We start from the raw sequence: 20,173 nt of genomic DNA, 5'->3' as shown, positions 1-20,173 counted from the left end.
ACTTTGATAATGCCTCTTCGGGGGCATCAGTGGAGTCCATTGCAGGTTTGACCCCGGCGCTCCTGAGCCCACGTGCGTTCTTGACTAACCAGGGAGGAGCTGTTGTGAATCAGAGACCGCAGGTTGCTTCTATTTTCAGAGGTGGAGACGTTCAGACTATGACTCATCCCCTCCTTATCGTCCCGGAGCTTCGTCCCAAAGTATCCCACAGTAATATCCTAAGTGTTTTGGGGCGGGACGCCCGGACGGCCGGCGTTCCACGTCCCAAGACCTGAGACTCTGCGGTGAAGTGGAATGCCTGAAGTCTGAGTCAGGAGGCATGCCGCTGGAGCTCACACACACACACACACACACACACACACGCACGTATCCCAATAACAACCGTAGTAGGAAATCAACACCAGCCACAAGCCAAATGCTGCTGAGCTACCAGACTCTTTGGCAGAGAACCAGCCGTCATTTAGAGGTTCGATTCTGCTCTGAAATCTCGTAAGCTGGTGAGAGACTGAAGCTGTCTGGAGAAGTTTTGGATGAAGCAGCCGCTGTGGGCGGTGGACAGAATTAGTTGCCCTGATAACAGCCTCATCACACTGGATGTGTGTGGAAGAAATGAAGCTTTAATCATGTATATGCATTAAATATATCATTCTTTCTTTTGTGTGTATCTGTAAGGAAAGGTTTTCAATGCATATACACAATATCAGGTATAGTCTTCTTCTCGCTCCTTTATCTTTACGAAAATTGGGTTATTTTACATCACTGGACTTCTCCCTTGCAGGCTGAAATTTTGAAAAAGTCAATTAAAACCTTCAAAACCAGTTTGGACTTAACACTTAAGGTTTTTTTTTTTTTTTTTACTGGATTGTTCTCACTCAAAGCACAAAAGCCTACACATCTGTTTCGGAAAAATAACCATTACTTGAATGAAGTCATCAGCAATCAGTATCTCTTAAATCTAGAGGATCCTGTCTGTAACTTTGTTATCATTTTGTCCATCAAGGACTCAAGTTACTTACTGACCTTCTGCAAAGTACCATAATTTGTTATAATTTCATGCGATCAATCATTATATAGGATACTTTTTTTCAAAGGCTGGATATTTCCAGAGCCAGCCTCTCCAGCTGTTGGCAGTGCCAGCTCTAACCCTCCCTTCTAATTTTACAAGCTGCAGAAGTGGCCAAAGAAAACTGATAAAGTGGGTGAAATTGAACGCAGCCACGGGCTCCGGGTGATTACAGCAGCCTGTTGATGCCTTGGGTAAAGAAAACTCGGAGATGCAATGTGCATATTTTGATAAGTGAAGTGGAACATTCCAGTCATTCTCCACCATAAACTCATGAGAAGGAGCAGCGGCGGGCGGCGACGCCCCTCAGAGAGAGATCCTTCTCCCTGCAGCAACTATCACTCCGGCTCTGCATGGGCGATGTGTCAAAGCCCATTTCTGGTATTCGGCTCCTGTGACGGCCCGTCTCGTTTCCTTTCTCTGCCTCGCTGGAAGCTAAGGCCGATATAATGGGCGTCGTTTAGCGATGTTTCCACTTGTCTAAAACGTCGAAAGACACTGATATGTGTCTGCATGGCATTTAGGTTTTAGTGACCTAGCTGACAATCATTTTCAGAGGGATTTATGAGTGCAACAGCAGAAGAAACTTCAGTTCCTAGATCACCAACACTACAAGCAACCAACAGCAAGGAGGTCAAGGGTCAAAAGCCCTGACAATAGATGTAACGAACATTTCTGTGTCCCTGGAATGATCATGAGTGATCGAGAAGTGCGGGGTAGAGAAATAACACCCAAGGAGAAACGGTAAAAAACGGTTTGCGATGCCAAAACGCATGACTAAACTACACACCCATGTCAGATTCGTTTAAAGTCTCGGCGCTGGTTAATTTGCTGTTCAACAAACCCACTGTGTGTGTTAAATGGTTTATGATGTGATATATTATCTCTGTCATGAAGTTTCACATCAGTGACTTACTACTACATTATGGCACATTCAATAAACTGCTAATATAACTGCAAATATAACACTTTGTCCTGCAGCCAAAACAACAGTTTCCTTTCAAAATTAGATATAAGCCATTTGATAAAAGACACCTACTCTTCCAAAATCATTGATGATGCAAAATTAAAGCAAGTTATGGTACTTTTTGAAGGATAATAGATAACTTAAACCCTTAGTCGACAAAATGATAAAAACCTTTTGCAGACTGGATCCTATACATTTAAGAGAATATTGAAAGATTAACTTTTTGCATTTTGGAAATTAACTCTGTGCTGCTTCCATTTTTTACAGTTTGACTGTCATGCCTCTGAATCTGAATTATTAAATTATATAAAAGAAGAAATATTGGTCCCAGTACAACCTCTGCTTTTCCAAGTCTTAACTCTATTTTCAGTGACTTGAATGACCAACTAAATGTTATCCAACATATGAAAAAAGTCAATTTCATGTGTTTTTTCATGTTTTATCAGTGAAGTTTTTGGTATAATTTACACCTTGACATTCCATAATTCCCCCCAGAGAGAACATCGACCTTCCCCAATTTCCCTCAAATGGAAACCAACGCGATAATTCCCGATATTGCGTGGGAACCTCGGCCTGAAGTGGACGGAGAGGCCTCATCCATTCAGCACGCGGGCTGCAGGCATGTCACTTGAGTTGACAGTAATGTAAGTGTTCTGCTGCGCTCCAGCCGAAGGTTTTCCTTCAGCACGCTCGGCCCCCAGCACCTTTTGTTCCACCGACTTACAATGCGGCTCAGAGCATCTTTCAGAAACAAGCCTTGGTTTCAAACAAAAGTCCGCAGCATTGTGTCCCGTATGCCCGGTGTCAGGAAGGTGATCTGTCTGTTTCAGCGCAGCAGCGATGAACTTCACACATTGTTGCAGTTGTATTGTATTGTTATATTCAGGAATGTAAGTAAAAAGATGGCTGAAGTAGGCTATGACTTACAGGCGGTGCTCATCATAAGGCAAACCACCACCATTATAAACAAAAATCAATTAATTTGCGCTGTATTTTCCTTAAAAAACCCTATCCTCATGCTACTTAAATCAATTTCATACTATTTACTGTGATGTAAACAAACAATTTCATGTCATAAAGATTTATTTCAGCCTAAAAAGTTGGGTAAACTCAACATTTTACCATCCACTACATCCCAAAATATATTTGGGTTTTTACTATAATATATCTTATTATACAGACCCCAATTTATGTATGAATTTATGTATCTGTCTGTTAAACAAATCTGATGTTTAACTCTTAGTGGTATAGATTGGATCCATATTTAGTAGTTTCTACCTATTTTTTTGACACAGCCAAAGATACTTTTCACTACTATCACAAACAAACTTGAACTCAGAGTTTACATGGTTATGTTTATGTTCAGTGAGTTTCTTGAACCTTGAAACATAATTTCAAAATTACAGTCATCAGTGAGAAAACTAGCATTCTTTTCTTCATTCTTGAAAATATAGGCTATAGAAACCGTCCTGTAACAGTGAGGTCTTTGAATCCCCTCCTCTCTCATTTAAAGTCGTTCTAGATAAAAGCGTCAAAACAAAATGTACTAGATGAGTTTATTCATCTTACATTTTAGTGCAGTGTTGCTGATGTGCCAACTCTACTGGCTGCGGTCCAGGACAGGCACTATGTTGTCTGGGTTGGGTTGGTAATAGTTCAGGAGGCTGATGCCAAGATCTATAGCCTCGGGGAAACTGTTTTCCCCGACTGCTCGCCATTCATTGATGAACCAGACTCCACAGACAGTGTGTATTGTCATTGTTTAATAGTTTTGATTGTGCGGTACAAGTAAACACGACTTCAGGCGCGTCCATTGATACATCGCCGTCTGTCAAATGCATCCTACTTATCTTCAGAATATGTTGAACATTTTGTCCATTTAAGAGTCATTACTTTTTATTTTTGTCTGTTTAGTCGTGGTCTTTCTTGCTCTCAATGACACCAAAGAGAAGGAGTTTTCACACTAATATATTGGAAAAAATCTACCATTTGGAAAAAGTGACATCTACTCTTACAAAATGATTGCAGACATGAAACTCAAACTCATTTGGAGAATCATTGAAGTTATGATCCATTTTACAACCTGTCAAACATCTTTGAAGACGGAATCATCTTTATTTTAGAAACAATTAAGTGATGAAATTCACTTTAGTTATAATAATAATTCAGTTTAGTTTCTTTTCTAGGAATGTATATTTAGTGTTTTCAATGAAACCCTTCATTTTAATATTGGTAATCATTGCTTACCAGTAAAGTCAGAAAATAGCTTGTTTCAGTGTTTGCAACTGTTTGATAATTGATTTTAGGGTTGATGATAAAGAAATTCAATGTAGTTGAGTGTTATGCCTAGTTTAAGTTAAGTGAATTTATCCAGTGGTTGTTGGACTGTTGGATAGTAAAACCAATTTTTGAGTTGCAAGGTATTAACTGAAATCAGACAATGTACATCTGGTTTTACCAACTTTCCTGATGCTTGTCTGTATGATATATGATGTTATGATTTATTATGTTTTTAATTTTAAATCCTGTCTGCAAACCATGTACAATTATGATCTGAAACAAAGTGAATTACAGAAAAGAGTCTGGGAAAGACAACAGCGCTTCTTTCAGTGCGGTTTTCTTCAGCTTCCCCCCCAAGCGACACAGGTACTATACCTTCTCACTTAAGTGTGTGATTGATGGGACTCTTCTAGTCTCGAAACAAATTAGGCCTGCTAACCATTCGCCATAAATCAGTAAAAAAAATCACACTCAGTTCGACTCCATGTCGTTCAAACCTGACCACGCTGTCAAAACACAGCTATTTTAGTCTGCCAAGCTTCACAGCAACATCTTCGCTTGAGATGTGTGTGTCACGCAGCGAGCCCCAGGGCTCTCTTCATTAACATTCCTGTGTTTTGCGGTGGACCTGCTAATACCGAGCGACATGATAAAACAGCTCATGTGTGTAACCTGACATCTCTGTGAAGTCCCCCTTATAATTGACTGTACCTGAACTTAACCCCTCCACACGTCAACTGCTCTGCCACTCAAAAACAGGAACATCCCACTGTCTTTTTCTTTTTCCATGTGCACTGAAAAACCTCTGGAAGTTACTAGGAAGGTTTTGCAGTTGTGTAACATCATGCCATCATGGAGGTCCACTGGAGAATTGGCTCTAGTCCGGGCCAGGCACTATTATGTCTGGGTTGGGTTGGTAATAGTTCAGGAGGCTGATGCCAAGATCTGTAGCCTCGGGGAGTCTGTTTTCCCCGACTGCTTGCCATTCATTGATGAACCAGACTCCACAGATAAAGTGTGCATCGGCATTGTTTAATTTGATTGATTGTGCGGTACAAGTAAACACGTCTACCCCGGCAAACATTTTGACGATGAAAGGAAGTCGATGCGACCGCCTGCACCAATGAATTGGCTGTACGCAAATAATGGCTAAATACAGCAACCAGACTAGAAAAAGAGCTATTTGAAAAAGATAGTATAGTAAGATAGATTTATTTCCAAATGTAGGTTGGTTGTCTTGTCTTTAGCCCAAGCCTCTACTCCAAAACACTTGCTAAATTAACCTAAACAGTTTGTTTTTGGCATTGTTAGCTAGCTAACTAGCCAGTATTTCATTTATTTAATTTACCAAAGAAAGCAATATTAATGTTAACATGTAACTACTAACCACTAACGCTAGCTTCTACTACATACGTTAGCTAGTGTGCTAATCAGATGTGTTAACATCAAGACAGTGATGGTGAGCTGACCAGATACTATGGTTAGCTAATGAACTAGTGCTATCTAAACACAAAACAGATCAAATTTATTAGTGGCAAAATGATCAGTTCCCAGTCAAAAACAGCACAGAAATTCAGCATGTCTAGTTCTATTTGAGAGGGTTTAGTTGTAGGGATGCTAGCTGTTCACAGCTATCGAGCTGAGGACCGCCGCCAGAGAGAGTGTTACGTCACATGAAAGCCCAGATGTAGTTTTAATGTGAGTTACTCTCTATCTCAATTGCACTCAATTTAATTTTTTAAGTGGCTTTATTAGCAAGATAATATCATTGTTGCATTGCCAAAGCGTAAGTGCAAAACACATTACACTTGGCTCTCTGTGCTGTTTTCTCTTTCCTCTGTCTGTCTGTCTCATTCCTGAGTCGCAGCAGACAGTGTCAGAGCTGACTCATCCCTTCATCAATTGTCAGATTAGGGGGGGGACTGTTTTTTATCTCTGAAGCATATCATTTCACACCGCTTGACAACAACATTTCTTATTGCCTCGGCTGACACTTAGCGGATTATATTTAAAGCAATTACTCCGCTGATGGATTCATGTTTTTCTGTCTGTTTGTTGTTCCGCTGACATGCACAATATGCTTCCAGGCTCAGGCTGTGCACTCCGGTCACAGACGACAACAACAGCAACAACATCAACAGAGACGCAATCATGGGTTTCCCAATGTGATGCTAACGGCTAATGCTGTAGATGATTGCGTTTCTTCCCCCAGTCGTAAAGAGTGCCTGACCCCAGGGGCCAAACTCTTGAACACTTGACCCCTGAAGCCCTGCCAAGATTCACTTAGGTCTAATTAGGGCTGTTTAGAGCTTTGTATGCCTGAATAGACACATAGAGAACCATAGAGTGGGCTTCTCCTTGTCCCAGCCCGAGGAGACAGCTTTACTCTGAGACTGAGGAGTTTCTATTCAGTGATTTTGCGCAAAGACGGATCATAAGAGTTGGAACAGGTTTCATGTTAAGGCCAGTGGGCTTCAGGCTTAGAACGTACCGAGCATTTCGATGTTGATCGGAGGTCCAATCCATGTGGGTCGTGGAAGTTGATATGAGGTCTATTGGAGGGGCTGGTATGAAAGTTTATATGACGTTGGTCTTTCAATCCATATCTTTTCAACGGCTTATATACTGCAAAAAATCTCCATCTTAACAAGTCAGTTAGTCTATTATTGAGTCCTGAAATCGTAATTTTCTAAAACTAAGTGAAAAAAATCTGCCAGTGAGGTTAGATAATTGAATTTGTTTCCAAGTCAAATCAACTTGTTTGAAGAATTTAGTAGAATCAAGAGTCATTTTCTTAGCAGTGCAGTGATCTGCCTTATTCTGACTGGTTTCAACAGACTGACACTCATTTCTACAAGTGAAGCTGCACTGGAAACAAGTGGAGTTATCTCTCCTCACTGGCAGAATTTTTCTCTTGGTTTACAAAAATAAGATCTGAAGGCTGAATATAAGACTATATGACTCGTTTTGAACCTATAGGAAATGTACTTTTAAGCACCCTCCCCCAACCAACCCCAACCAACCAACCCCAGCCACACACTTAAATTAAGCTAAATTTCACATCTAGCTATGTTACCTTGAAGTTTGCCCCAAATCACAGTTTTCTTTACTAGATGCCCACACTTCTACTGCCTTTAAATAATCTTTTACAACTTTATATGGGTGTTAAATAGTTCAGATTATATGTTGTCATATCAGCAAAGGTAGAAATAATGTCAGGTTATGGCTCAACGTCTATTAGCCTAGTTGGCTTTGACGGAGGTTGAGCAAATGTTTGTTGGGTGATCTATGCAGTTTAGGGGACACTTTTATCCAAAGTCTCTTACAGTACCATGAGTGCTTACATCTTTAGCATGGGTCAACCTCTAACCCCGACAGTGCTTATGCCGTATTCACCTCGTGTCGGATTTACTGTAAATACAAGCTGCCGACTGGTAAAAGCCCTTCACTTCAGCTTCCTAGTGGAAATTACAAACACGATGTGGGAAATTTTTGTAGGCTTCGATATCTCCTACTAAGTCTTTTGAAAGAAGATAATATCGGTTGATTCTAAAGTTCTTCCACTTCTTTCAATATGACATTGAATGCAGCATTAGTGCCTTGCTCTACCTATGGACCTATATGGGGATTTGAACCGCTAACCCAGGCAGTGTTTTTACCCATTGAGCTACACAGAAAGGTCAGGAAATGTTCTTGCCACAGTGTTTGATCTTCTACTCCAGGAACTCATCCATCCCTTAGTGAATGCGACAACACAAGTCTCACAACGCATCTCCAAATGCATACAATTGGTAATAAGAAATTTATTTTTCAACAATTACAAAGAACAAAATATTTCAAAAGCATATTCATATGTTACATCGACTGTACAGGGATCGGATGGCATGTGTTTTACTCTAAATGATTCTGGAACGAGAGCTAACAAAAAGAAACCTAGGAGTATTTAAGTAATTTGATGAAAAAATATGAAATATTCCATGTCTAGGTACAAAATAGAAAAGAGATTAAGCTGAATATGGACTGATATTGTACCCTGATACAGTGTTTAGGCCTCTTTTAACTGTCACAAAGTATTTTACAACAACAAAACATGACGGCATTGCCATCTTTCAATAGCTAAACCTCTTGGCCTCTTTGGTTCCATGATTAGGTATAATACATTTGAACAGAGCTCAATTTTGCTTCTATAAAAATAACTTTTTTTTTCAATGGCAGTTTCTTTTTTTTTCTTATCATTATTATTATTATTACTAATCACGCAACTCTTCAGTGCAAATATTCTAACAACCATTCGCTTTGAAGAATAAGCGAAAGATTACAGTGGCAGGAGGGTCGGAGTCAAGCTTCAGACAGGAGGCAGGAAGAGGGGAGGAGCAACGAGATGAGACCATAAGCGATACCTGAACCCCGGTAATTTTCTTATATGTATACCCTGGTTTCTGTTAGTTGGTGGCAACACCTGGGAGTGAGAGCAGAATAAGCCGGACTGCTGAAATAGCAAGCAGCTGAAATGTTTGACCCAAAAATATGAAGTATTGAAGTGACTCGAGACCTGAAATTATGTCTCAAAGTCAACAAAAGTGGTGCCAAACAAGCCATGATGGGAACTCGGCAGTAATTCGGCACCATCATAACACAAATTTTGACTCTGATATACACAGAAAGGTCCGTCCAAAATCAATATTTATGCGTTCCTTTTGGTTCAAAGTCACTTAAACGGCACTTGATGGGTTTTGGTTCCAGTAATCCGGCGTCAGCACCTACTAGAAACCAGGGGAAACATATGGGAGAGCCAACAGAGACAAGACGCCGCTCGTCGCCTCATCACGACACTCCTCGCCTCTCTCCGCCTCCCGACCGACACCCAAACCCCGCCGCTGCCTGCTACAATTACATTTCAAGTATTGGTGATAGTTTGTCACTAGAGCTAAAGATCAGCTTGTCTGGTATATGGGTAAATACTATACATTGCATAGCTCATGCGGCACTTATTCTTTTAAAAGGACTGTGGGCAATGGTGCGCCACATAGGGCTCATTAAAGGCATTTCAATCTGCAAGTGCTATCAAAGTGTGCATTGGGAAGTGCTAAGCTGCACCATCACTAAACGGAGCAATATGGCAACTTTTCACTTTTGCTGACTGAAATGAGTTAAATATTTTTTATTTGAACAATTGGAAGAGATCGTACCTTCTCCTTTAAGGTGATGCTGTGAAGCAACAAGGGAAGAAGGAAAGTTTGTTTGCAATATCTGAACAAGTAAAGGTAGACTGATGAATGTGAGGCTGTTCCTGAAATTCATTGTAACATCTTCATCTGGTAATGGGAGGCAGGGTGGAGTAATGATTACAGAGACTGTTATGTAACCAGAAGGTCACAGGTTTGATCCTCAACAGCCACATGCCCCATTTCTGTCCTGTCCAGTATCTGCTCTACTGTACGACATTACAAAAAGATTTGCCTGCAGTGCTAAATGTGGGATAGATGCAGGATGAATGCATGAATGGTCACTTCCACAATGGCCACAACTGTAAGTAGTAACTCTAATTAAAAGAAATGATCATCAATATGTTTCTGAAGGACTGTCTACAGGTGTTAAGGAGCATTTATAGGCATTCCTAAACCCGTTACCCAAGCGCGAACCTGTCCACAGGACTGGGGGTTCTGGATAAAAGCATCATCTAAATGCCTGAAATGTAAATGACTGGTCTGGAAGAAGATGTTGTACAATGTGTTGGGGAACACTACTGAAGAAGAAGATACTTCATTGACCATTTCCAAGGGAATTCATTTGTCACTGATGGCTAATGGCTGTAAAGAGAGATTCATCGTGGACACACAAGGAAGAAGACTCTTTGAATTTCAGATGTGACACCTCACATTGACAAGTCTACCTTTTAGTCATCAGGGGGATTATTTTCTGGTTTGCTGACAGCATCAGTGTGAAAAACTTGTTGAAATGTCTCTATCTGTTGTGCTGTTTCGATCATGAAGTCCATTTCCGGAATGCGTCCGAACGTTGGTTTTCTTGAAGCCAGTTTTATCGTGGAACACAGTTTCTCTAAGACGGGGTGTAAATGCGGCGACGCGTTGCCGTGGAGACTCCTGGCTGGAAGTGCTGTACGTTGGTGACGTTTGATTGGTGTGAAAAAGTTTCAGTGCTTTTCCCAAGTGTTTGCAGACACAGTTCCTTGAAAGAGGCATAGTGGAATCACCCCATCCCCACCCCAACCTCCCACCCAGCGAGGCTCTTTCATCATTCACATCACGCTCCCTCCTCCTCCTCTGGACTAGATTCTCTGTTTTCTTGTTAGAGGTTGGGCCCATGTTTTACACATGAAGAGTTTCACTCCAAAATGAGATATCCACTTTTTAAAAAGTGACACCTACTCTTACAAAGTGACTGATAGCACAAAATTCAATCAAACTACGGTACTTTGTAAAGGCTAGTAGGTTACTTAAGTCCTTGGTTGATAAAATGGTAACACTTTCACAAACCAGACCCTCACTATTTTATAGATATTGAATGATGAACCTCAGATAATGATTGTTTTCCAAAGTGGATATTTAGTGTTTTGGAAGAGAACTCTTCATGTCCCTTTGAAAGTGAGAGCAACAGCTTGTCTTTACATAAGGGGAGTCGTACATCGGCAGAAACACTAAAGTCTTCCACCATAGAATATTAACAAAATAGGATATCAACAAACATAAATATATATACAAGTGTTTGTGCAGGCATACATGAGCGTGTGTAGATATGTGTGGATGAGGTTGTGTGTGCGTATGTTTTCTTGATAGTCCATAAATATCACTTTGTTTCTATAATTATTTCTTGTTGTAATATTGTGAATCTGTTTACAGAAGTTCTTAAGTTCCACTTTAAATAAACCAAAAAATAAACCATACTCAAGCACAGCCACACTCCTCCACGATCATGTTGGGAACGTCCCGCTTGACGATGTTGTACTCGTCGTCGAAGTAGAGCATGGACATGGTGCTGAGCTTGGTGGGAATGCAGCAGGAGTTCATGGAGCCCGGGCTCATCCCTCTCATGCGGTACTGGTTCACCACGGCCGTGTGGAAGGACGAGGCCGAACCGGGCACGCCCGCCATGTAGGCCGGGCAGTTCCCCTCGCAGTAGTTCCCAAAGTAGCCCGACGGCGCGATGATCCAGTCGTTCCAGCCGATGAGCCGGAAGTCTATGTAGAACTGCTGGCGGCAGCACAGGCTGCTGCTGCCGTCGCACTCCAGCCCCCGCTTGCGGATGCGGTGCTTGTTGTCGGCCTGCCGCGCCTGCACCACCAGGAAGGGCCGGCGGGACTCGTCGTTGTGGTTGAGCAGCACGGGCACGACGCCCTCCGCCTCGCAGCCCTCGCAGCGCACGTCCAGGTTCTGGCGCCGGTCGCCCTTCTCGAACACCAACCGGACGGCGTCGGTCAGCGCGAAGGTGTGCCAGCCGCTGCGCTTCAGCTCCACCCGCTTCTCCACCAGGTTCCACTTGCTGCCCAGGCCGGGCTCCTGGTAGTACACCTTCACCGTCACCTTCCGCCGCGGACGCACCTCCAGAGGAGCGGGCAGCAGCTTGAAGTAGAGCCAGAGCATGGCCTGCGTCACGTACATGTTCTGGTTCCCCTCGTTGGAGATCAGGAAGAACAGGCTTGACTTGGACGTCACCAGGTCATCTGAGGAACAAAGAGACAGCAAAAGAAATTATTAGCCATGAATTCATGATACAAAAAACTGCCAAGAACTACAGTATGCCAAAAACTAATGAATTCACATTCCCAACACTCCAGTCAGGGAAATTTCCAATTAAGATACCAGCTTTGTGCATGGGTGGGCACTGGGTTTTTTTTTTAAGAACGGCTGTGAGAATCGGGGACTTTTCAAGCGAATGGCTCTAAATCGAGGTGGACAGTTACTATGGTGTGGGGAGGTCCTGGTCAGCCATGGCTGTCATCTCTTTCTCATGTGGGACATTTTGGGAGCAGACGGTCGCAAAGCAGATTGCGCACTGGAGGAGAAGGGGGTGTGAACTTGGGAACAGCTTAAAGCGAGACAACAGGCCCCGGCCTCCCCTCGGTTCAGGGTGGCACGGATCCTGCGGACTGTGACAGGAAGGCGTTGGGCGCAGGGCCACTTGGCCTCCAAGTCGGCCCAGATATGAGAAGGGGCGCTTAGGAGAGCGGCGCACAAAGGTTCAAAGGCTTTGCGGTGAATGCTGCCTGAAAATGAGAGCTTACGGAGCCTAACTGTCCACACAATGAGCGCTGCGATGTAAAAGGGAGAGAGCGTCGTAGGGCCAGGAGGCGCGGGGCGAAGCGGCAACACACTGGAGGAATGATGAAGCAAGAAAAACATTTACATGACATTAGCCGTTCCCACTCACAGCCTTATAAACCTCTCCTGTTCCTATAGCACTCTGCCACGGTCAGAATATCAGCTCATTTGTGGCACCATTTAAAAGGTTGGAAGGAGATTGAATTGAAAAAAAACAGTATCTTAAGTTCATTCAATATCGTTTAATGTCTTTAAAATAAAGACGATCCAGTCTGTAAGTAAGTCATTTGTCAACCGATGACTTTAGTTACCTACTATCCTATAAAAACTACGATTATTTATGATTATTAATATTATTTATCTCCTTTTGGAATACAACTTTTAATGTATTTACATACAAAATGAGTTAACCAAGAGCTTAATCTCAATACAAACATTTATCAAAAACATTGAGCCCTAAGTCCTGTTTAAAAAGAAAGACTTGGTTCTGAGTGTCAGAGATAAGTTAATGAGGGTTTTCCCCCCCTGTTCCCATGCTACTTTCCCACTGTCTTAAATAATAAAAATGAATGAATACTAAAAGTTGGCATGAACTAAAGCGAAAAGAGAACGTTGTTGTGTCTAGTCTGTCCTGTATGTTTCTGCATTTCATCTCGTTATTTATTGGGTTTGTGTTTTGCGTTGTATGTCTCACTGCAAGCCAGTTTTCCCATTAGGAATGATAAAGTTTTGAACTCGAACGGAGACATGTAAATATCCAGAGAGAGAGAGAGAGAGAGAGAGAATGTACTCCTGGATTGTGGATGGTGTTGGCCACAGTGAATCAGGACTTGGACTTTGAGAGGACTAGAACTATATGCAGTGCTTTTCTTAATGCATTACATTTTACATTTTACATTTTAGGTATTTAGCTGACGCTTTTATCCACAGTAACTACATGTCCAGCCAACTTTTATGGGTCAAATAACCTTTAAAATCCAATAAACTTTCTTTGGGGGTGTGTCCAACCTAGATTGAGTCCTTTTGTAGTGCATCTTCATCCTGGTTTCATTTTAATTATGTCATGTGTCTCCATGAGGGATCGTGAAGTTCACCGCTCCTGCTTTTGTGACCGTTAACCACCGCCGCGACAGATATGCGTCATCGCTGCCGCGGAGCAGGTCAGCCACATGGAGAAGCTGATTGACAGCTGTCAGCTGAAGCAGATTAGAGCCATACATCAGGTCTGAACCTCCTGAACTCCGAGCGACGCCAGCCCACAGAAATTGAGGCTGACAGTTACTCAGCTGTTCGTAAAGGATGGGAATAGGAGTGGAGGAGGTGAGTGTGTTGGAAAGAACATGGAATATAATGCAAGGTCCAGTCCAGCAGATGAACTTGAGATTTTGCACCCTTGATGATTTTAGTCATGCTCAACAAGTGGTAATCCGCAAGATTCTTGTTTTTTTTGTTTTTTTTTCTGTCTCCATCTTTGTTGCTAAGCGCTCATCACTGTGGTGTTTCTGCTCTGTACTTCCCAGAGATCTCCTGTCAATCAAACAGTGTGGGGGCGGAGCTTGGGTTTTCTGTTGCTGCAGTTTGAGTTTCTCTTTTCTTTGTCTGTTCAGCCATGGTGGCTATCGCTGCTCATGCTAACTACCCAGTTCTTCTTCTTCTGTTTATTACAAACAAACCGGAAATGTAAAACGCATCATTTTTCCCAGGAAAGAGCTACCAGACACCGGCTGTTTTTAGAACAGACAATGGAAAAGATTTCATGAAGGCTGGATCACCGCTGAGTTACAGTAATCGGAGATAGAGAGTAGCAAAACTAAAATCTATTCATATGAAAATGTCACAGATTATTAGGCCACTTAAAGTTTGTCAAATAAATCAAATCACAAGTGAGAGGCAGCCAACCTGGGCGGGGCTGGCCGTCGTCGCCCAGCGCCTTCCAGCGAGCCTCCACTTGCATTACCTCACCCATCACAAGGCAGGTAATCTCTGTGTTGTTACTCAACAGCTTAGATGTTAGACCACACACTGCCACACAATGGGCTTGTACATACAGAGCAGCTGTCAGGTTGGCAGCCAAAAGTCAAGAACGGTGATAAGTGGCTACAGAATCAAAATGAATGTTGCGTTTGTCTGCGGGCGACTTTAATGTAGATGCTGCCGGTGTTGTGCGTCCATCAACAGGCTTGTATCCTGTCGAACTGCTGAACCACTACCTGCTCACTTAGTCTGAGCTGCTCTGGATGTGCATGTAAATGTCTGTGATATAGGTACTGCTGAAGGAGTGGGTGATACCCTGGGGATAAAAATGGCAGCTAAAATGCTTAAAATGTAAATACAAATGAATGTGGTGACTTTGATGTAGGGGGCTGCTGAGGGAGTGGCCGCTGTACAATGACTCTGAAGAGGAGGATAGTTAATTGACGGTTCGCAAGGGGAATTCATTTGTCACAGATGACCAGCCTCATTGTCTGAGATGAGAATGAGGAGATGGGCGGTTTTTCCTATAAGATGAACTCCAGGACAAGATAAACTCAGAGACGACACGATGCAGAAAAGATGTGCAGTCGACTGTGCTGACGGATGAGTGTCGTCGGGCTGATCTACAACGTCAACAAACTTCAAGTCTCTCCTTCCAGAAAGACATTTACAAGTGAACGAGCAACATGAAGACGTCCCAGCATGCATTTGACGGACGGCGACGTGCGGGTCGTGGCCGAGTCCGAACCCCTTAGGATTACATTACAGGTTGACATCACAGCACAGTAAAAATCTGTATTAAAACAGTTAAAAATGTCAAAATGTGTGAGCTTTTTAATAAAGTAAGCATCATGCATTAAAAAAAGAAGATTGTGGTTGATATCCATTCTTGGGAGTTGCAGTCTTTCCACTTAAAGAGAACATTTATGCAGATTTGACATTTTTTGACAGCCATTCGGTCCCACTAAAAGCCATTTTTCTTGCGTTGGCACCATTAATTCATAGTAAAACAGCTTTGGAAACTGTTTTGAAGTGATATCAGAAAGATATTTAGATGCTGATTTCATTAAACGATGCAGGTAGGACTATTGACGACGTTTGGCGCTTTATTTCGGCGGGTTTTTCAATGTCGGTGCAGGAAGCAAAGTGTTTGTTGGGGAGAAACAGGCAGAACGAGATAAACAAATGACAGAGAGACAAAGAGAGAGAGAGATGAGAAGAGATGACGCCTCGTTCCCTGAATCCTCTGACATTTTATATCTTCGGCGTCAAAGCCAACAAGTGGAGTCACACTGTCAAGCCCCCGTTTCCATATAGAGCCTGTAGACGGATCGCACACACACTCGGAATCCTAATGGGCCTTTCAATCTGCATTCAGGCCGCATGGAGGCTGACACAAAAGCTCTGACCTTATACTGAGGGGACTGATTCAACACAACCCCGTCATGTGCCACACACACACACACACACACACACACACACACACACACGCACGCATGCATAGACATAAGCACGTAGAAGCATGAACACACAATGACAGGGAGGTATTCAGATATAAACAGGCACATAGAAACACCAGGACACACACACACACACACACACACACAGAGAAGGACCATCACACACACACACACACACACAGAAACACCTAGATACACACACACACACACACACTGAAAAACTAAGATACACACAGTCAAGAAAACACAGATAACACACATATACACACATAATAGCATGGAAATAAACACACACACACACCATGACACACACACACAAACACCACAACACACACACGTACACAACCACACAGAAACACCAAGACACACACAGAGTCAGGAAAATAGAGATAACACACATATACGTACAGTATATACACACAATAGGATGGAAATAAACACATGACACACAGACACCATGACACACACACACATACACACAACCAAACACAAACACCACGACACACACACACACATACAGAAACACACCAAGACACACACACACACACACAGTCAGGAAAACAAGGATGACGCACACACAGAAACACACATACAGTCAGGAAAACAGGGATAACGGACACAGACACATAATAAGATGGATGTAAACACACTTACACACACACACTCACACACACACACACACATTGGGAGCGACGGGGACGAGCTCCGAGCGGGCGATGTGAGAGAGAGGTCCCACTCTGTTGGTGGTGAAGCAGATGTTTGGGCGAGCGGGCGGACGCACGTGGGCGAAGCAGGTGGCGTCGTCGATCATTTGCAGCCCGCCTTTCAGTAAATTGTTCTCCGAGCTTGTCGCCATGCCATGTCCCGCTGGCAGCCGCTCACCCCGTAATGCAGCCAACTGGCAGCCGGGCCGCCGAGGTGCAAGGCCGGCAACTCATTAGGAACCTCCAAAACTAGAAGGCCGGCAGCGGAGCGCGGACCGAGCGAAGCTGCAGCCTCCGAAACGGTTCGTGTTTGTTTATCGTTTGAGTTCCAGGTTTGATTTTCGGGCAAAACGGCACCTGAATGCAACGGTTCGGAAGTCCCGGACGTCGGGTTTTCCCACCAGCCGCATGAACGCAGCATAATAATAGTTAGGGCTACAAAAATGGCTGATGCAGATCACCACAAAAATCGAAACAACTGATTCTTGGACCGAGAGCGATCTGTCCACCAGATTTCAGCCAAATCTGTTTGTAACTTTTGGAGAAATCTTGCTAACAAACAAACAGAAAGACAGACAGGAGTGAAAATAAAACCTCCTTCCAGCTTGGAAATGAGGAGATTTGTGGAAACAACAAAGGTCTTCCTGACTGAACTGAAGTGCTCGCCCTATGGATGTAAATTCCCTGTAAGCATCTGATGGGGTTAATTTAACTCTGAGAGTGTAAAAATCAACAGTATCCCAGTGTTTCTATCAGTCCACACCCGTCAGAGTTAATTTAACACTTACAGATAGTTTTATACAGATCTATTAGAAGACAAACAACTCTCCAATCAACACTTCTCAATAAGTAATTGGAGTCAATTATTTGGAGTTGACAAAATCAACACTTAGTAATCCTGGAGCAGTTTGCCTGACAGGAGGAGGCAACATGACGACAACCCAGGAGGCATCTGATGGGTCGTCAAGTTCAACACCTTATAGCTTGACTTGATGTGCAGGTTCAACCTTAACCCAAACGAGCGCAGAATTTTTTACAATATGATATGATGCCACGTTAAAAAATTCATATTAAAACAGCTTTGGAAACTGTTTTGAACTGATATCACAATGATATTTATGTGTTTTGGTGGGTTTTCCAGGTTGGTGCACGCCGTCGTATCAACATCTATTCAATGTCAAAATGTTTTCTGGGTTGCATCTTATTCTGCGGTATATAAACTGTGGTATATAAAGATTCTACTGCTGACACTGTACCATAACTGGAAGGTCACAGGTTTGATTCCTGCAGCAGCAGTGTGTGTGTCCTGTTCACTCCTACCTGCTCACTCTCTGCACTCACTCTGATTACCAGCATCAGCTAAACACACAAAACGTCATTATAGATGTTGGATTTCATTCTCACAGCAGGTGCCCTGCCCTTTTTAACACACTCCTCAAGTGATTCCTCCACAGTGTGTCGAGCCCTCAGTGGTTCTTGCCTCATCATCCACTGAGAAACTCAGCAGATTACAAGTTTCATTCCAAAATGACATATCTATGTGGAAAAAGCAACACCTACTCTTACAAAATGATCAATAGCACAAAAATAAAACAAGCTATGGCAGCTTCTAACAGAGAGCAGGTGGCTGAAGTGTCTCACTGACAAATTGCCATTTTTTACAGTCTGGAGCCTTGATATTTTAGAGATACTGCATGATAAACATAAGGAAATTATTTCTTTTTGGAGGAAACTTGATGAACACACAATAGCACAGTTATGAACATGTTTTTGTTGAAAAGTATCACCAATGTCACATCCTGCTGAATGCTAACTCTGCTCTCTGTCTGATCCTTCAAGAGCAAAGACACGGAGGTATTAGAACAAAATGAGTTTTATATCTGAGGGAGCGAAAGAGCATTTCTCTCACTGAAGGATGCTCTGGCTTGTTGCAGAAGCTTTCAATAAGCCTAAGGCAGCATAACCATCTTATAGCCATCTGAACTGAATCTGTATAATATTGTATTGAGTCTTAAAATGTTATTTTCCATAAAAGAAAGAGCTTCAATTAAGTAACATTATCTTCACACTAGTGGTTTATTCTGTTTTGTGCCACACTTGTTTCTTGAAAATTCCTGAAATAAGTAAAACTGCATTGGAAACAAGTGGACTAATTCCCACTGGCAGATTATTTCACTCTTCTTCAGAAAAAAAAACAGATTTTAAACCTGAATATAAGGAAGCTGGTCATATTTTGCAGCATTTTTACAATCTCGTCCCGTTACGCACAGCATCTCTGTACCTGTCTCTGCAAAGCTGATGATCTCCGAGGTCTCCTCCAGGACCTCGTTGCTCATCGGGTGTCCGTCCAGGTTGGGGATTTCAACCCTCCCGTCCTCGCGCACTTTGCCGGCGTGCAGCTTGCGGAGCGCCGTCACCATGGCCGCCTTCGGCACCGGGTGCGTGATGTTGGGCCTCTCCCGCATCTGCAACCTGCTCAGGATGTGCCTCTTCACGGCCTCCAGGAAGTCCACGTTCAGCCGGCCCGAGTCGGGGTCCTCCGGCTGAGCGACGCCGCAGGACGCGCAGGTATCCCGGGACACCGTGTGCGTCTCGCTCCCGGGCGCAGCGGTGCAGCGGATGGAGAGGACGCAAGCCACGAGTAATGCCGCTTGGAAAAGACAGCTACTCATTTTCTGTTTGAGGAAGTGTAAAATAACTTGCTATCAGGTTGCTGGAGAGTTACAGTCGCACAGTAAAGTTTGAACCAATGCAAAAAAATCCTCTCAGTCCCAAGTTCTCTCCATGCGTAACGGCTCCGCTCAGATGTGAGGCGTGTGGATGCAGTCGGTGCAGTTTAGCTCCATTCACTCGCGGGAAATCGTCTTATTTCATCACTACATGTATGTCTTTGGTCGCTCCCAGTGGCCTGTCAGGCGGATGGATGACTTGAGGCGCACAAGTCCTATAGTACTATAGAGCCGCTTCGTCAGAATTGGCTCTCTGCGTCAGAGTTGGAAGGAGTCTCACACAAAAAGCATCACCTCTGTCAGTGTCTCAGTCAGCGGGAGACGAAAACATGTCATGGTTTCATTGATCCGCATCAGCCCAGCTGGAAATTTCCCATCAGTGAGCAGAAGTCCAGGTATTCCACAAACCGACTGGAAGCTCTAGGAAACTGCAGCAAATCCAAATCCCACTTTGTCATTTTTTTTTTAAATTCAATCCATCATTTTCTCCTCACACAATAATCCTTCTCCTCTCTCCCCTGATTTTCTTATTTATTTTTTTGTTTGTTTTTTTCAGACGTGCTCTCTCTTGGATGGGACTCCCAGTGTGGTGTGAGCGCGCCGGAGTGCCGATGCGCAAAGAGGTGTGCCAAGCGGACGGAGCGTTTCCATTCTGGCGTCGGGATCCGCCACACACCGAAAACTTTTTATACATGGGAATAGAAACCACGTGGGACG

At 43.2% G+C, this 20,173-nt stretch overlaps 1 protein-coding gene across 1 annotated transcript; it reads right to left on the bottom strand.

Moving 5' to 3' along the window:
- Positions 1-10,588: 10,588 nt before the first annotated feature.
- LOC139918866 (inhibin beta B chain) lies at positions 10,589-20,042 on the bottom strand. The gene is made up of 2 exons (XM_071908398.2): positions 19,009-20,042; positions 10,589-11,991 (listed from the first exon to the last, which is right to left on the bottom strand). Exons 1-2 carry the CDS (start codon positions 19,397-19,399, stop codon positions 11,216-11,218), a joined length of 1,167 nt encoding a protein of 388 aa, XP_071764499.2. The 5' UTR covers positions 19,400-20,042; the 3' UTR covers positions 10,589-11,215.
- Positions 20,043-20,173: the final 131 nt, after the last annotated feature.

Source organism: Centroberyx gerrardi, chromosome 21 (genome assembly GCF_048128805.1).
Source record: "Centroberyx gerrardi isolate f3 chromosome 21, fCenGer3.hap1.cur.20231027, whole genome shotgun sequence".
Classification (NCBI taxonomy): Eukaryota; Metazoa; Chordata; class Actinopteri; order Beryciformes; family Berycidae; genus Centroberyx; species Centroberyx gerrardi.
Note: the sequence above shows the minus strand (reverse complement) of the source record. Positions and strands in the feature narration are given on the sequence as shown.